The sequence below is a fragment of the Neoarius graeffei genome, chromosome 20 (genome assembly GCF_027579695.1).
Source record: "Neoarius graeffei isolate fNeoGra1 chromosome 20, fNeoGra1.pri, whole genome shotgun sequence".
Classification (NCBI taxonomy): Eukaryota; Metazoa; Chordata; class Actinopteri; order Siluriformes; family Ariidae; genus Neoarius; species Neoarius graeffei.
In genome coordinates, this window is record NC_083588.1 from 1,154,898 (window position 1) to 1,172,977 (window position 18,080).

The 18,080-nt window shown below is 40.1% G+C and overlaps 2 protein-coding genes across 2 annotated transcripts; both read right to left on the bottom strand.

The window, feature by feature from the left end:
* Positions 1–218: 218 nt before the first annotated feature.
* Positions 219–4,932, bottom strand: LOC132869116 (beta-galactoside-binding lectin-like). Its single transcript, XM_060902463.1, has 4 exons — positions 4,843–4,932; positions 2,369–2,448; positions 1,613–1,784; positions 219–635 (listed from the first exon to the last, which is right to left on the bottom strand). Exons 1-4 carry the CDS (start codon positions 4,846–4,848, stop codon positions 489–491), a joined length of 405 nt encoding a protein of 134 aa, XP_060758446.1. The 5' UTR covers positions 4,849–4,932; the 3' UTR covers positions 219–488.
* A 4,363-nt stretch (positions 4,933–9,295) lies between these two features.
* Positions 9,296–17,602, bottom strand: LOC132869118 (1-acylglycerol-3-phosphate O-acyltransferase ABHD5-like). The gene is made up of 7 exons (XM_060902464.1): positions 17,562–17,602; positions 16,482–16,567; positions 15,094–15,478; positions 14,173–14,327; positions 13,943–14,054; positions 12,709–12,895; positions 9,296–9,775 (listed from the first exon to the last, which is right to left on the bottom strand). The coding sequence occupies exons 1-7, from the start codon at positions 17,600–17,602 to the stop codon at positions 9,629–9,631; spliced, it is 1,113 nt and encodes a 370-aa protein (XP_060758447.1). The 3' UTR covers positions 9,296–9,628.
* Positions 17,603–18,080: the final 478 nt, after the last annotated feature.

The window sequence follows — 18,080 nt, forward strand, 5'->3', positions numbered from 1 at the left end:
ATAGCAACAATTACACATTCCTCCCCCCCAATAATGTGCTCCAATTAGGAGGTCATTAATATAAACCTGTGATTTTCCATTAAACTATGGTCAGAGCTGCTGCTATAGAAAATTAAATCACCATCCTCTGATGAATCAGACTCAGTGCTGGGGGATAAATAAAATCACAAAATGGAGTTCAATCCTGATTTAATTTAAAAAAAGAAGCAAAACATTACTGATGTCAAAGAACTTTTAATTTGGTTTCAGCTACAAAAGGGTTTCACTGAAATCGCATGGGCTTGTTTTGGAATGATGTTAACACAAGAAAAAGATTTTGCTGTAAACAAGCGCATGATCATTTCATTCTGTGATCAGTCCCTCTTGAGAAATAAACAGGTTTGTTCTCAGAGGTTCCTTTTAAAGGGTTGAGTTGCAGAGAACCACAGGGATGTGGACGGCGGAGGAAAGCGAGTGTAGATGCGTTCCAGCATCATCGAAGAAATCCACTACTTGATCTCAATGCCATTGATTCGCACCTCACCTTCGAAGTGCATGTAGTTGTACTTTTCAGCACCGGGGCGGTTTGGGAAGCTGAACGCTGACTGGTCTGGCAGAACGATCTTAAACTCCTCACGAGTGAAGGTGATCCATATCTGAGGGAGGAAGAAAAGGGGTTTCATTTATTCACCATGTTCTAGAATTTAAAATAGTTTATAAAAGTTTGAGGCCCTGTGATGACCTGGAGACTTGTCCAGGGTGAACCCCGCCTTTCGCCCGTAGTCAGCTGGGATAGGATCCAGCTTGCCTGCGACCCTGTAGAACAGGATAAAGCGGCTACAGATAATGAGATGAGATAAAAGTTTGAGATCATCGCCCTCTGCTGTCTGAAAGGGAAACTGCAAGCTGACTCCATCTTCTGCTCAAACTGAGGCTGAGGACACGAACACAGGGGTCTGTGTTTAAAACAGTTTTATTCTGTGTTTTGACCACACTGATGTTAAATCCATTCCCCAAATTTTGTTGACCACAATTAAACACAAAGATGACAAATCACCATGCTGTTCCTGCACACTGAGCGTCTGACCCATGACCTTTCCGTCATTTCCACCACTTTTTTTTTTGGTCAAACAGTCTCTTGCATGCCAGAGTCAGCTATACATGATAGAAAATAAATATCAAATGCTTCATACACACCCAAAAATAGCATCACACTACAACCCACCATCTTGGATTACATGAGTTTTCAATAAAATAAAGCCGCTGAGTTTTCCTGCAAACACTTTGTTGAACTGTTTGGGAGGGAAAAATGCTTCGTGTTCAAAAACACTGCTTTAGACATGAGGCGGTCAAAACTTTACCCATAATGTGTACGTAAAACATATGCCTTGGAATGTGACTGTCAGGAAAAGGGGGTGGAGCTACACAGCTCTGATTCCCTATGAAACTCCACAGTATGGCAATCTTGCAAATCTTAGTGTTTTAAATCTTGTGATTTTTAGAGGAAGTGTAGTTATCCCAGGTGAAATACACAAAAATGACAAACTGCACCTTTAATAAAACGCATCGTTTCACTCAATCATTCTACAGACCTCAGGTGAAGCACATTATTCAATATTAATTTAAGCCCCACCTTAAACTCCTCGCCCTGATTAAAGGGAAAGCCATCTGGTCTGAACTCCTGGCACCAGCTGCCCCCCTGGTACGAGTTACACACCACAACACGGTTATCTCCATGAGCGTCGAAGCGAGGGTTCATGTGCAGAGCGAGTTCATCAGGACTGGTTCCAATGTTTATAGCAAAGCTGCAAATATGGAGGAAAACATCACATTTACACATGAAGATGGAACTGGATGAAAAACACTGACAGGGTGGTGTGATAAAGTGGAGGATGTTCACAACACCAGTTAGTTCCTGTTGTCATTTATATTCAAGCGGCTGTAAACACTCGGTCCCTCGGAGTCTCTATTCTCTCTCAGAGGGGAAAAAAAAAAGTTTAAATTGCAGCTGGTTAACAAGAAACTGTAAATCAGTGTAAACTCCTCGATCCTGAAGACGTCAGAAAAGTTCCAGCTTCACCTCTGACTGTTACAGCACTGACACTGGAGACTCCTTCCAGAAACAATACACAAACATTTTTCCAAAGAACTTGTCAACTGTTTAATCTGTTTGTGGATCATCTGCCGTACACAACCCTGTGAATGAGCTGTTATCATCGAAACGATAACACATTATAATTAGAACGTGTGTGTTAATATTAACCTGCACTACTGTCATAGCTGCTGTTCTAGAAAATTAATCACTGCTTTCTGACCAATCAGAGTCCAGAACTCAGCAGCGTTGTGATGTAAAGATTCTGTATTTATTTTTATAACCTTTAAGACTTACTTGGTGGAATTGGGATCTGGGACTCCAGTTACGGTCAGAGTTTGTCCTGGTTTAAAGGACATGTTCTTAACGACGACACCCTGAAAGACAAAAAAGGAAAAGTAACTAAAAACCTCAAGATTTTAATCACACCTCAGCTGCTGGAGCAGAAAAGGATCGTTGATTATAAAGCTAACAGTGTCCTTTGTTCAGCACCTTGTCCTGATTGTACAAACCCACTGAACTGAATTACAGACCATCTGTTTCCACTCAAGGGTTATTTATGATTTGGGCGCAGCACCAGCATAGGCAACGTCTCGTACAGTTGGACAGAGAGATAATTATCCTCCATCAGATCTTAAAACTGCAGCTGGAATGATGAAGGATAAGAAATAAGCAAGCTGGAGGTCAGAGTTTCCATACAGGAGGAAGTGTAGAGCCAAGACTGGATTTCTACTGCACATGTGGCACCATCCATCTTCTGGAAGGTTCTACAGTGTGGAAAATGAGCAGCTGGGAGCCAGATAGCAGTCGAGCAGAAATTTCAGCAACACTTTACTTTCAGGTTCTCTTTAATGAAACATTTACTGCATTAGTGTGTGTGTGTGTGTGGGGGGGGAGGGGGGTAATCAACATTAATTAAATTTCATGGTTACATCAAACTGTCAGATGGTGGCGCTGGACTTAAATGGGTTAATCAATAAACTAATTTTAAGCTATTTTAAAGTCTACAGTAGGGGTAAAATTCCCCTTCTTGAGCTCAGAGACGGAGTTGGCACATGAGAGCAGACTGGATTGGATGATGGCCAAGGAGCGAGGCTAAATTTGGAAAAGTGTATTTGGGGAAAGAGGGGATGTGAGACTGATTTGGAAATAAAAAGAGGAACAGCAAGATGAAGCAAGTGTGCTAAAGTGAAGAGAATGTGGGAGTGTGCAAGTGTGTGTGTGTGTGTGTGGGGGGGGGGGGGGGGGGGGTCATTGGAATTCTTTCCACATTATTCAGGCAGCTGAAGTTTAAACTCTACAGTAACATGATTTTTCACAGTCAGTGAAGAAATGCCGTCTCAAGTGAGTGAGGCATGTCCGACTTTCTCTCACAAAAGTGCTGAAGACCTCTGGACACGTCTCTGAAAAAAGGGTCACATGATAAACACACTCTGCTTTCATGTTCCAGACCATTAGCTCAATATTTAATACCCCTGGTGTTGGTTTCATGTTAGTTTTAGATTATTTATTGATCAGAAAGAGACACCTCATTGCTATAGGGACACGAGTGACGAGTGTCCACCTCCAGCCTGCAGCTGGTTTTCCTCAAACTCAGCTTGGATGTAATGCGATTAACATGTTCCCCTTCGGACTCTGTTTCCAACACAACCATAAACAGACACAGCTTGGACACAGAGCAAGATCGGTTCTGAAAGAGCAGAAAAATCAGACCACGTTGATTTATTTAACGCTGGACCACAAATCCAGGCCAAAAGCCATCATGTCTTTTAGCTAATGTGAGGCTTAGGCCTTCAGAGAGATAAAGATTTCCTCCAGAGAAGTTCTAGAACAAAGCACTGAAGTTGAAAATGCCAAACTTTTTTTTTTTTAAATCTCTCTCTGAAACCAAAGACCCCGCCCCAGCTGATTCCTGTTTTATGACTGAGCTCGAGTCAGCCGAAATAAAACAAAGAGTCTTCAAAAGTTTCTTGAAGGGTTTGTTGGATCATTAAGGGTTCCTAGCTTCTTAAAAAAAAGTTCTAGTTGGAAATCTTTTTGATAAGGAAAACATTCTGTTGTAGGATTGAAGATTAATAAACACTAAAGCGCGTATACAGACAGCAGATCAGCAGAGAGATCATGGTTTATTTCAGATGGGCAAGTTAGAGAAAAAAAATTCCCCTCAGAGCTGTTAGTAGTCCTTTTTTATTATTATTATTTGACTCATTTATTTTTCTTCATAGCTGAAGATGATTAATAAAATGTGCTTCTTGATGGGGAACCACTTTTTTATTTTTAGATAGAACCTTTAGGAGTTCTCACAGAGCTACAGCTGGAGAACCCCTGAAAGGTTCTAAGCTGCCAGAGTGCATGTGAGCACAGTACATCAGTGTACGGATTATACGTTTTATCGGTCCATATGCAGCTTCTCAGCTCAACATTAAAATAAACATTTAATTGATAAACTTTATATTTTATTCAATGTTTTATTGTATAAAAAGTTTCCTACAACTGATGAATAAATCTGATCTTATCATATCTGATGAACAATTCTGTTTGTGCTGCAGTGTTGTAGATTCATGGAACATGTTTTATTCCCAGTGGAGAAAATAAAACTCATCCTGTTCTCCCTGAGGAGCCACTCCTTGACTCCCTCACCATCACTCAGACTCCTCCTGGAGAAATGAAACTATTTGCAGAGTTCATAACCCTGAGGCTCTTCATGAAGAACACAGCATGCATTATAAAGGATTAGAAGCGTTTATTAAGCAGAATAATGAAATACTCACACTCATGGTGGCTTTTCTTTATGATGCCTGCAGAAAGATGAAAGTGAGGGAGTTCAGGAGAAAGTCGCACTGCGTTTAGAGCTCTTTAAAGCCAGGGCTGTGGGCGGAGCGAATGATGCGTGATTGATGGATACAGCATCCAATCAGATTGCTCGGTTTATTTTATCGGCCCAGTCGTGGAGAGGAGGAGAAGGAGGTTCTGGAGAGAGAGAGAGAGAGATCAGGGCTGGCAAGTCTGTGGTTTTATTGCAGGATCTGTGGATATTTTATTTCTGCTGTTTCTTCTGCACGAGTGGAAAGTTTGATCGAGGCAAAGGTGGACATTAAATCAGCTGCACTCATCTTCTACAAGTCGAAGCACATGTTAAGCTGTTTAATGCAAACCCGAACTGCTTGACTGGGAATAAAACCAGCACCCTGATCATATCTGCTCTGGATCGTTTCCACTGATGCATGCAGTAGAGAGGTGCCAATACTTTATGCAGCGCAGCACAGTGTGTATTAATGTGTCCTACACCCTCCTGTGATATTTCTGCTTGTGTTCTGACAGGTGTGGTTGTGGTGTTAAAGCTGCAGTCTGCAGGCTCAGATCCAGGTTAATTTTAGATGGAATGATCATCACTCTGTGTTTAAAGGCATCTGTTCTCACAGTGGGAGAAGAACCTTTTTTTTTTTTTAATCACCTTTATTGGTCTACATGGGGTGGCACAGTGGTGTAGTGGTTAGCGCTGTCGCCTCACAGCAAGAAGGTCCAGGTTCGAGCCCCGTGGCCGGCGAGGGCCTTTCTGTGTGGAGTTTGCATGTTCTCCCCGTGTCCGCGTGGGTTTCCTCCGGGTGCTCCGGTTTCCCCCACAGTCCAAAGACATGCAGGTTAGGTTAACTGGTGACTCTAAATTGAGCGTAGGTGTGAATGTGAGTGTGAATGGTTGTCTGTGTCTATGTGTCAGCCCTGTGATGACCTGGCGACTTGTCCAGGGTGAACCCCGCCTTTCGCCCGTAGTCAGCTGGGATAGGATCCAGCTCGCCTGCGACCCTGTAGAACAGGATAAAGCGGCTACAGATAATGAGATGAGATTGGTCTATATCATATACTTAACAACAATCACCTAAATTGATACGAAAATCACCTATGGTAACTCCAGAACAATTTTGGATTGTCTTTGAAAGTCACAAGGAAAGAAAAAATAAAAAGAAGCAGGCCAAAAGGAAAGGTACAAACGGGACATAAAGTCCCATGCAAGGCACCCTCCAGATAAAACCTAAAAATAATCCTTAAAAAAATAAAATAGAAAAAAAAATTCTAAACATTCAATAAGCTACTGTTGCCAATGGCAACCACAATTGCGGGCCAAGCCCCAAGTATAAATATTATTGGCATCAAAAACATTAATCAGTTTGTCTTTATAGACTTTAATGATAGCAGTCTTAAAGGCCTTTATACTTAGAAAATCAGTTGGTTGAATTGATTTACAAATTAAATTCCATAATTTAATACTACGATTAAAGAAAGAGGCCTGAAAAGTAACTGATTTGCATAAGGGCGTTTCTAAGTATTTTACATCACTAGATGGATTTGATCGTCGAGTACGACCATGACTTACGCTCTTAATAAAACCAGTATCAATATCTACATGGCCATGTAATGCCTTATAAAGAAAAACTAAATCTTTGTCCTCGCGGTCATAGGTAAGTGGTAGCAAATCCAATTTGATCAGTCTTTCTTTATATGAAAGTTCGCCTTGTTTGAGTTGTAATATCCAGCGTGTAGCTCTTCTCTGCACTCTTTCAACTTTTTGCTTTAAGGTTGAGTGACTAGGGGACCACACTTCGGTTGCATAGCTCATTTGAGACTTCACAAGTGCCAGGTACAAAGTTCTTCTAACGTTGACGTCAGTTAACATCGGACACATACGATGTACAAGACCAAGCAGCTTATTCGCTTTAGCAGTAACCATAAGAACTTGATTTTCTCAAGTCAAATTACTTGTTATCATGACACCAAGATCTTTCTCCTTATTAACGCATTCTAAGTCCACATTGCCTAGATGGTAGTTATAACCCGCTGGATTTTTCTTGCATGTTACGGTTAAGGCCTTGCATTTTGATGTGTTGAAGTTGATATTGTTGTGGAATCTCCAAGAGTCATGGTTTGTTAATGCTGTCTGCAGTTGTTCCGCGTCTAAATATGTTGAAATACTTCTATACAGTTTGGTGTCGTCAGCATAAAGGGCTGTCAGAATTCCATCAGGTAACACACTTGGCAGATCATTGATGAATATGACAAAAAGTATTGGGCCAAGCAGACTTCCTTGAGGCACCCCAGAAGATACGGGGCCCAGCTAGAGGCGACTCCATCTATAACCACTCTCTGCTGTCTGTCAAATAAGTAATTCTTCAGCCAATCATGTAGACGTCCGACCACTCCATATCTCTTAAGTTTGTCAAGGAGGATAGCGTGGTCCACAGAGTCAAATGCCTTGGCAAAGTCCAGATACAAGATGTCTGTTTGAATGTTATTGTCAAGGTTTTTACCAATGGAATGTAGGACTGTTAGTAACTGTGATACGCATGAGCGGTTTCGCATGAATCCATGCTGTAAGGGAGTGATGAGGTTTTTTACATGTTCAAAGAGTCTTTTTCCAACACATCGTTTACTTATAAGGCATAGTAGGGAGATTGGTCTATAATTGGAAGCTGGCTCCATATTTTTACTTTTATGAACTGGTGTTACATTGGCTTTTTTCCATTCCTTAGGCAAACAAGCTGTTCTGAGTGAGGTGTTAAATATCATGCACAGGCTCGGAGCGATCTTATTAGCGCATTCTTTTAGAACTCTGGCTCGGATCCCATCGGGACGACAGGCTTTCGTGATGTCAAGATCTTTTAAAGATTCTGCAACTTCATTAACTGAAAGTTAATTCAGACAATAGCGGGACAGCAGACAATTGATCAGGAATATTTATGGTACTAGTGTTTATGTTTGTAGTCGACGCTGGTCTGAAGACAGAGGAAAAATACAAGTTGAATAATTCTGCCTTTTCTGCTGAGCTGGTTACGGTAGTGCCATTGTAAGTAATAACACTTGGCTTTCCACGTGAGTGCAGGATTGCCTTATGGTAACTCCGGAACAATTTTGGGTTGTCTTTGAATGAAGACTCAATTTTCTTCAAGTAGTCTCGATGCTTTGCTCTAATAATATATTTGACGTCCTGGCTTAGAATACGCAGTTTCATCTTGGATTCTGTTTTCTTCCGTCGGTATTTTCGCAGCGCTGTGTATTTCTTCCGTAAACTGTGATGGATTTCCGAGTCTATCCAGGGAGGTGAATTAATATCTTTTGATTATTTTAACAGGAATACACTTCTCGACAGCAGTAAGAAATGGGTCTTTCCAAATGAGCCAGTGTTCGTCAATGTTGGTAGATTGAGCAATATCAAGAGGAACGTGCTCTAATGAGCTCCGCAGTTTATCAAAATTTCCTCGTTTAAAGTCATAGACTTTTCGGCATACTGGTTTTGCTCGTTGAAACTTTACTTGGATTGAGAATTCAATAATATAATGGTCAGACGGAAACCCACTCGTTCCCGAACTATATGTGGACACATCTTTGATTACTTCGGGACAATTGCACAGTACAAAATCGAGTTTATTTCCAGCTGTATGAGTTGGACCGTCAACAAACTGATATAGGAAGTTGTCTCCCATTAAGTCACAGAATTTATCACCCATAGCTTGTCCTCCAATGTTAACGGGGGAACTTAAATCTGTCCAGTCTAAAGCAGGGATGTTAAAATCGCCAACTACTAGTTCACAACTGGATTCAGAGTTGCTCCTTAGAAATGAGTTCAGCTAAAATAGATCATCATTGTTTGAGTCTGGAGGACGATAAAACACATATAGAATAAGTGACTTGCTGCTTGTGATTATTTCAACAACTACCATTTCAGTGCTATCTCTTTCAAGGTCGTCCTGGCGTATAACTTGTGCTCCTGGGCCTCGGGGAGGTCATGCGATAGTTTACTGTCGGCCAACTGGTGCTTAGAAAATATTCACAGGCTGAATCCACACACACCCTTCTCTTTTTTTATTAAATCGCTTGAAATGTCATGAAAGATTTCATGATAAGGAATAGATTACTGTCACAAACTCATCACAGGACACACCTCTAAATACCTGCTACATTTATCTGATAATGTTGGGAGTTTTATTTGGAATATTGAGCTCATTGGTTAAATATATAAGACAATAAGAAAACAATAATTTTGGGGGCAGTTTATTGTTCATTTTTTATTATCATATTAACAATCAATGTGATCTTTTTGTAACATTTATTCAGTAGATATAGTGAAATAAGTACAATAATGATCGTCATCATCACTTAAAACTAAGCATAATAGAGATTATATTTTGACAAATACATAGTTTAAAAAACATTCTATTATAAGCTGTACTGTTATGCAATGAAAACATTTCTTGTTTATTACACTTAGGAAAAATATTTAAATTTTATATCTCTGAGGGGGGAAATAATATAATATCTATATTTTTATTTTGAGTTTTTCTGTTTTTTGAGTCTTTTTTTTTTATGGAAAGTTGTAATGATTTAGTGTGGACACACGGGGGCGCTGGTGAGTCATTAGTAAACCAGCTAGAAGCCCTCACGGATTTCTTTGGTTTGTTTGTTTCTTTGGTTTGTTTTTAATAGAGTATTCATTACAGTAAGTATCATGTTGCGTCACATTTATAAAATAAACAGCAAAAGAAAGCACTTTTATCCCCTCACTCTTCACTCTTCCCCTTTCTCTTTCCATTTTTCAGTCTTTTCCACTGAGGCCTCTCCTTCATTCTTCACATCTGCGCATATCTTCAGTACGACCTCGTTGAAATCTTCTGATTGGTCTGCAAACACATAATGCCCCGCCCCTCTGATGACCTGCGAGACAATAAAAATGAAAATCTGAGCTGGAAAATGCACTGAATGCAGGGCTCGAAACTCGCGGCGGTCCGGTCGCCCGCGGCGGCTTAATGTGTCATTTGGCGGGTGATTCCTTTCACTAGGCAGCCGAGCTGAAAATAAAAAATATATATGAAGCGTAGATTCAGACTAGGGCTGTGCGATATATCGAATATACTCATATATCTCCGAAAATTCTGTGTGAGATACATAAAATTATTATATCGTAACTATCGAGTATTTTATGGTCATCTGCCGACTTGCATTTGTTTAAAACCTTTTCCGGTGGTTTTCTCCCTGTCCCTCAGGCAGTAACGGGAGAGGCTGCCTCAGGGGAAAAAAACAATAACGTCACGCACTCGCCAACCAATCCCGGGCGACATCTCGGTGCTGAAAGGAACTTGCAGGAGGATTTTCTAGTTTCTGTCAGTGTTGCCAGATTGGGCGGTTTCCAGCCCAATTGGGGGGTTTTTAATTCTACTTGGCGGGCTAAAAAATGGCTTGGGCTGGTTGACAAAAATTGGGCGGGTTTGACGTTAGTTCAGTGGGTTTTTATCAGATGTTTATATAGTTTCACTCCCACTACAAAGCAGAGATGCGAGAGAATGTAAACACCGTAGCCGAATGATGTTCTTGAATATGCGAAGGAAATCAGGAAAAACAGCTCTCTTTGGTCAACTGAGGCAAGTCAGAGACCTAGTTTACCCAGCACCCCTTAGGTATTTTAAACAACCAAAATCGAGCATTGGCCTAAATTAATCATTAACAATAAACATTAATCTCATTAAGTATTATTTAAACAAAAAAAATGATGTAACTGTAAGACTAATATGAATGTGTGTAATGTAGTGCAGAAACTGAACTCATAAACTAGTAAATAAGAATGACGCAATCCATTCTCCATTTTCTCTTCTCATCTTACATTCAGCCAGGCATCGCAGCCTCACTTTTTATTTTAATTGAAGTATATAAAACAGGTACAATCTAACAAATCCACAAAAATCAGGATAACAGATGAAGAAAATACATGGATGTAGACAAAAATAAATTAAGCAGAATAACTAGGCCTATAAAATTAATAAAACAAACAGGATAAATAAAAAGATAAATAAATAAAAATAAATAACCTCAGCAATGCAGATGTTAGATATGCATCGTAGCCTAACATAGCCTACATAATATTCTGCGTGTGCGCCACCTACTGGTGCATGTAGGATTCAGAACACAGCAGATGATTGCAGCGTTCTAATCTGATTGAAGCACACGGAGCCGAGGACCAGACAGCAGATTCTTCACCTCCAGCACTGACGGGCTCATGTTGCCATTTAGAAGTTGTTTGGATTGTTGTTCGGTTTACAAATAGTATACTGGTCTTTAGCTGCATATTTTTACTTTACAAGATAGGCATCAAGTACATTTTGGGCGGTTTTAAGTGCATTTTGGTGGGTTTTGAACATATTTTGGGCTGGAAAACGTCAGCAGTATCCGGCAACCCTGGTTTCGGTTTACAGCGCTGACTCAGTTCGTGCAATCGCTGGTGTTGCATAGGCTACCGTGTAAGCTCTGTCAATTTCAGTGACAAATTAAAAATGGAAGCGGACAAATTGGTTCCTAAAAGAACTAGTAAGGGGTCAGTCATCTGGCATTTTTTTGGATATCGCAAGGAGGACGTGGAACAGCAAATGCCAGTTTGTAAAGTGTGCAAAAAAAAAAAAAAGAGTATCAAAATACTCGGGTCTTGAAATAAATGCACATTAGTCATGAACAATGGTAACGACTCTCTTTTGTGTTATTTTTGACAGAAGTAAAATTCATACATGAACAAATTTTGGCAAGTTACTTTGGAAGGTAACTAGTCCGGCTGGCTGGTGAAAAAATATATGAATTTCAAGCCCTGCACTAACTGTGTTACACTGTGGTTTTGAACGCACACCATGTTGACTTGCTCTTGTTCTTTTGAATCCGTGTCTGCATTTTAAGTGCTATTTGTACTTTATTAGCTTCAGTTAATGCCTCCTAAGTGGTCTGAGTGATCAAGGCAACATGACTGCAGACTTCAGGAGTGGAACAATCAGAAAGTCCTGAGATCTGATTTCTTTTTAGTGAGGAATCATATGCATTTTTTTTCCAGTCAAGGTTGAGGCCTCATCACAGAAATGAGACAGCGTTGGTTAAAGTAGTAAATGTCTGAATACTGACTGATCTGTGGTCCTTGCATTTTCACTCTTAAGGGTGCACAGACTTTTGCATTCAAAGATATACATGATCACGTGTTACTCTCAGTGCGACTTTTAATATCATAAATCAGGATATTCTTCGAGTAGAATGTTTGTTTTTGCTGAGGATAAAGAATAGAGCTGTTTCCTGATTCAGATTTTACTTGATTGACCGCAGTCAGTTTGTAAATGTGAACGTTCCATAAGGCTCACTTTGATGTGACTAATTGCTTTCTTTTTTTAATTTTGGGCCAAAGGTCGGTGCTCTTTTTTGGACTCCCGATGAACCCAGTGGAATAAAGTGCTAATGTGTGTTATTGAAAATGATACAGAAATAACATTAAGTTCAGTTTTCTTGACCAGAGTGTTCCTTAAAGAACCTCAATGAAAGTTACAAAAAATTTTGAACAGAACATTGTTAATCAAGAGCAATAAGTGCATTATCACTTAAACAATCCATGCAATTTGCTACACTGACATTAGACACCGATTTCAGTACAGCTCTTGTTGTCTCAATATTTTATTCCACTTCCTCGCTAACTGTCATGCTAGATATTTACCAAGCCCAAATGGTTCTAGTATAAAAGCTACACCATTTTAAATCAAGCAGTCATGTGATCAGAACAGTCAACATGGGCGTGTTTAAAGTAGTACAACAATGCAAGGTGGATTTTCAGATGAATTATCTGAACTCACAATAATGTCTGTCTGTGAGTTGGGTCGCAACTTGCGAATGGCGTGTCCTGATTGGTCATCGATGCAGGAGCGGGAGCCACAAATGATGGAAATTGGGATTGTGGGATTGATCGTTCCCATACGTTGCATCATGGGGCGCTGGGCCCAGCCGTACGGGACGGTCATGTTCTTGAATGCTGTCTCTCCACTGTGCAGGAAAAAAATGGTGAGCTGTTTGTAAATCTAATCCGTTTAAGTTATTGTGAAGGAAATTTAGTGAATGAACATTCCTGTTCTCTGTGTTTCTGTGTGTTGAGCTCAAGTGGCCTAGTGTACTGAGAAAAGTTGTTTTCCCCACATGCTGTAATTGCCTTTCTGTGGCCTTGGCTGGTGATAAGCAGGGTGTCTGAGTTCCTGCACGTCCCAGAGCACGCCAGGTGCACGCTTTAACAAAGCTTCATAGAAAATCTTGAGCCAATCACGTGAAGACGCGAGCAGTAAGCGAATGCCTTTAGAGTATAATAGATAACAGCCACTAAAACACAACTCAGAGTGCACATACTCTCGGCATCATCGGAAGTGGTGTCTTCTCTTCTTCATTTTCCTTTCCTATTTTATATATCTGTTTTATATGATCTACTATAATAAATAACTGAAAAGACAACTGCTAAGCGTTCTGAAGTGTTTATTAGAAGTTTCCATTATAGTTATCTATTTGAGTTACTTGTGAAAAGGTTTGCACTTCCTGTGGTTTTGGAATTAAAAAAGCATGTCTCAATGTATTTTACAATTTAGCTGAAAAAAAATTCAAGATGATCAAATTGAAATGTGAGTGAATGTGGCAATGAGGGAAACGGAGATAGGAGAAAAAAAGTTGAAAGGTTTTGACCTGAGAGCCTCAGAGTTGTCAGGAAGAGTGTGTGTGTGTGTGGTGGTGGGTGTCTTAATTAGTATCATAACATAATGAATTGTTTTGGAGATGGTGTTATTTGTCTTACGTTTCTCTTTTCTTTATTCAGTCCTAAGAGTGCACAAACCTTTGCACTCAAAGATGTACCTGATTAGATTTATAAAAGTTAGTCATTAAATATATTTCAATTTCCTCTTACTCAAATCCAATTTTTTGACACTGTAATATATTTATATTGGGTTTTTTTTCTCCTTCATCAATACAAAAGTACTTCAATTGCAGCCCAGGATTAAAATTTTCAAATGAAACACAAATATTAGGATTGAAGGTGTGTGTGTTAAATACCTGGGTGTTTGTGCATTAAGATGGTAAAGGTAATCAGGTACAGTATCATCATCAAAGAGAGACGAATATTTCTGTTTAAAGTCTGACCTGAGAGTCTGTAGCAACAAAGGACCTGAGAAAGAAAGAAAGAGAGAGAGAGGATGAATGAATGAATGAATGAATGAATGAATACTATGCCTCACTTGAAAAAAAATACTTGGGCACAACCCTGTGTGTGTGTGTGTACCCACCCAGTGGGCCTGCCAGTCTGAGCAGCGAGAGGGGGTTGAGCAGGTTCATTGCTTTTCCCAGAGCTGTGGCCCACATGGGGATCCTGTAGCGGAACTCCTGCCCCTCGGGCCTTTCTGAGAATCCCCATGGATCCACCAGGATCAGGTGCTTCACTCTGAACAGCCACATGCAGAGCGTTAGAGTATCACTGCACTGTTCTGAGTTCAGTTCGAATAACGCTGAGTGTATTAGTGTCCATTGTGGCAGAATTAACTGGCAGCACTTATGAAAGTGATCACTATAAAAAACAAGCTGTGATTGGGATTATAAAGGTGATGTGATTATTTAAATTGGTTGGTTGCTTTAGTTACCGGACTTGTGGTTGTTTTCAGCACCTCTCAAATGAAGTTTGGACAGGAATATTCAAGAGTTTCTCTGTGATTTGGGTGTGGCTACATTTCAATATCCACATCAGCGATTTTGCAGTCTGTAAAATGTTTTTATTCGCATTGTGCGATCTGTTGCCTGCCAGCTATTGTTTTAACCTTTGACTTTTTTAAGACTTCTGGCTCTCCTACTCATTTTGCACTTGTGCTATATGTTTTTTTTCTTTAATGCATCATGCAGATTTTTGTAACATCGTGATGATTTTATACTGTCGCCTACAGTGGCTTGTGTAAGTAATCACCTCTTCCACAGTGTGCAGTGTAAACTGAAATGAAAAATCTGCAGGAAGGATAATAATGCTCAGTGTGATGCTACCACCACCATGCTTCACATGACCTTACGAACATGTCTTTTAGAGAACATTCAAGGGGGTGAATACTTGTGCAAGTCACTATATTTTAGCTAAATCATGTCTTAGTTGTCTTTCACTGTTCTGAAATAACTGTGCTAGTCTATCTTGTGTCTATCAGTGCTTCATTCCTTCCATTTCTCACCTGTGTGGGTGTGTCAGAGCGTACGCAGTGGAGACGAACGCTCCAAGGTCATGACCCAACAAAATCAGAAGCTCCACCCCTACTGCCTCCCGCCACTCCTCCAGCGATTGGACAAACTTCTCCTCAGCTTCCTGGGCGTGGCTGCCTGCCATGGGTCGGCTGCTCTGGCCGAAGCCCAGCAGGTCCAGAGCGTACACGGTTCTCCCGCTTAGAGCCAGAGCAGCCAGGTTCTTTACCCACAATCCCACTCCACCCCCAAACCCATGCAGCAGCACCACCGGGACCTGAGAACTCTCAGAATCGTGAGTCTCATTACAGCTCAGGGTCCAGATGTAGTTCCCGTTAGATATCGGAACATGTCGTCGGCTGAAGCTGTGTGTGAGAGCTGAAGAATGACAAGTTACAGATTTATGTGGGTTTTTCCATAATTTCAAAAATTTTATTGTTAATGTCACATTTTTATTCATCATTTAACAAGCGAATATGATTAAAATGTAGTACAGTTTTGTTGCAGTCCCAAAAAATCAGTCTGGACGAAGCCTGAGAGGTTCTCTGTGGATTCCGAAAACAGAGAATCCTATTAGAAAGGGTTCTGAGTAGAAATTTTACTTGGAGCCTTTTTGGAAGCTGAGAAGCATCAATTACCTTTTCAAAGAACCACTGAAATGCTTTTTGTTTTAGGAGAGAGCACTGGGGAAACAAACAAAACAGAATCCTGAAGGTTCTTCAGTTGTCCTAGTGGAACCCTGAAAGATTTTTTTGACATATTCCTATAAGAGCAGTGTTTCTCTTGCAGACAGAGTTCCAAGCAGAACCACTTCTTGGAAACTTGGAACACTTAATTATCCAATAAATCCAATGAAAAAAAAACCCTGAAAAAAAAAAAAGTTTGTTTATTCTGGAACATGTCGAATCCTGAAGTGTTCTTTAGTCGCCAATCTGTCAGAACCAGGACAGGTTTGATGTTGAACTGGACAATGAAGCTTTTCCATTTAGAAAGTCAGAGTCCCTCTGGGGGAACCCGGTATACTTTATTTACATTCCTACTCTTTTATTTTATCTGACCAGAATGAATCTTTTACTCTGATGTGATTTTATTTATATTTTTAACCATTTAATATAAATAACTTTGATATTTTTAAATGTTATTCACTTTTAGTTTCTAGATTTATGTTTATTTATTTATCTAATCAGTTTATTTTCTTACACTATTTGTTTTTAAAGCAATAGTTATAAGTTTAAATTTATTGTTCCTTTTTTATATATTTTTTACGAGTCTTTGAACTAAATTTAAACTGTATTTCAGAACGGGTTTGTGTCTCCACTGATTCATTCTGACTCGTCCTGCAGGATTAGAGAAATGGTGATTTGCTCTCAGAGACACTCACGGCAGAGAATTCTGTCCTCGGCGTTTCTGAGATGAGACGGTGACGTGGGGCACCAGGAGGGCAACCAGCCAGAGAACCACCACCATCTGTCACATACACACAATCATACACCATCATCATACACCACCATCATCATACACCACCATCATCATCGTCATACACCATCATATACCACCACCATCATCATACACCACCACCATCATCATCATCATACACCATCATACACCACCACCATCATCATCATACACCACCATCATCATCATCATACACCACCATCATCATCATCATACACCATCATATACCATCATACACCACCATCATCATCGTCATACACCACCATCATCATCGTCATACACCATCATATACCACCACCATCATCATCATCATACACCACCACCATCATCATCATCATACACCATCATACACCACCACCATCATCATCATACACCACCACCATCATCATCATCATCATCATACACCATCATACACCACCACCATCATCATACACCATCATATACCATCATCATCATACACCATCATATACCATCATACACCACCATCATCATCGTCATACACCATCATATACCATCATCATCATACACCACCACCATCATCATCATCATACACCATCATACACCACCACCATCATCATACACCACCATCATCATCGTCATACACCATCATATACCACCACCATCATCATCATCATACACCACCACCATCATCATCATACACCATCATACACCACCACCATCATCATCATACACCACCACCATCATCATCATACACCATCATATACCACCACCATCATCATCATACACCATCATACACCACCACCATCATCATCATACACCATCATATACCATCATCATCATACACCATCATATACCATCATACACCACCACCATCATCATCATATACCATCATCATACATCACCATCATCATCATACAAACACTTCCGGTTTTATTAAGTGTGAAAATGCAGACATTTAATTAGGCAGCATCTTGTTTAAATACATAATTCAGTAGTGGACACATTAGTACACACACACACACACACACACACACACTGTCCTTACCGCTGTCTGCACACTGTATAGTCGCGTCTTGCTCTGTCCATGTCCACTGTCATAAAGAATAAACCTCTCACCCAGTTCTGAAATCTTTCCCTCCCAGTCCCACAGGAGCGTTCCTCATGATCCAGCCTCAGTGTTTTCTCCACTGTGCAAAGGGTTTAATTTTCTGTGTGACAGGTGACGATTTGTTTCTTTTGGGGAAAAAAATAAGAACAAATAAACAATGAAGTAAAAGCTCCACTGCTAAATCTCAATAACTTTTTGCCATTGTTTAAATCTGGGTTTTGTAAAACAAATTGTGTTTATTGTAAGATGTAAGCTGTGGTGCAGTAACACTGTGAGAAATGATCCACAATACACAGAGAAAAAAAACAACTTCATTTCACTTGCATGAAGGTGAAATAACGACGATCGCTTTTGTAAAACAAAACGTCCTCCCTGGTGTATTCTACTCTTTACTTTAATCCTCTGCGCTTTATATTTATTTGTTTCTGAAAAAGACTTGAGTCTGAGTTGTCACCG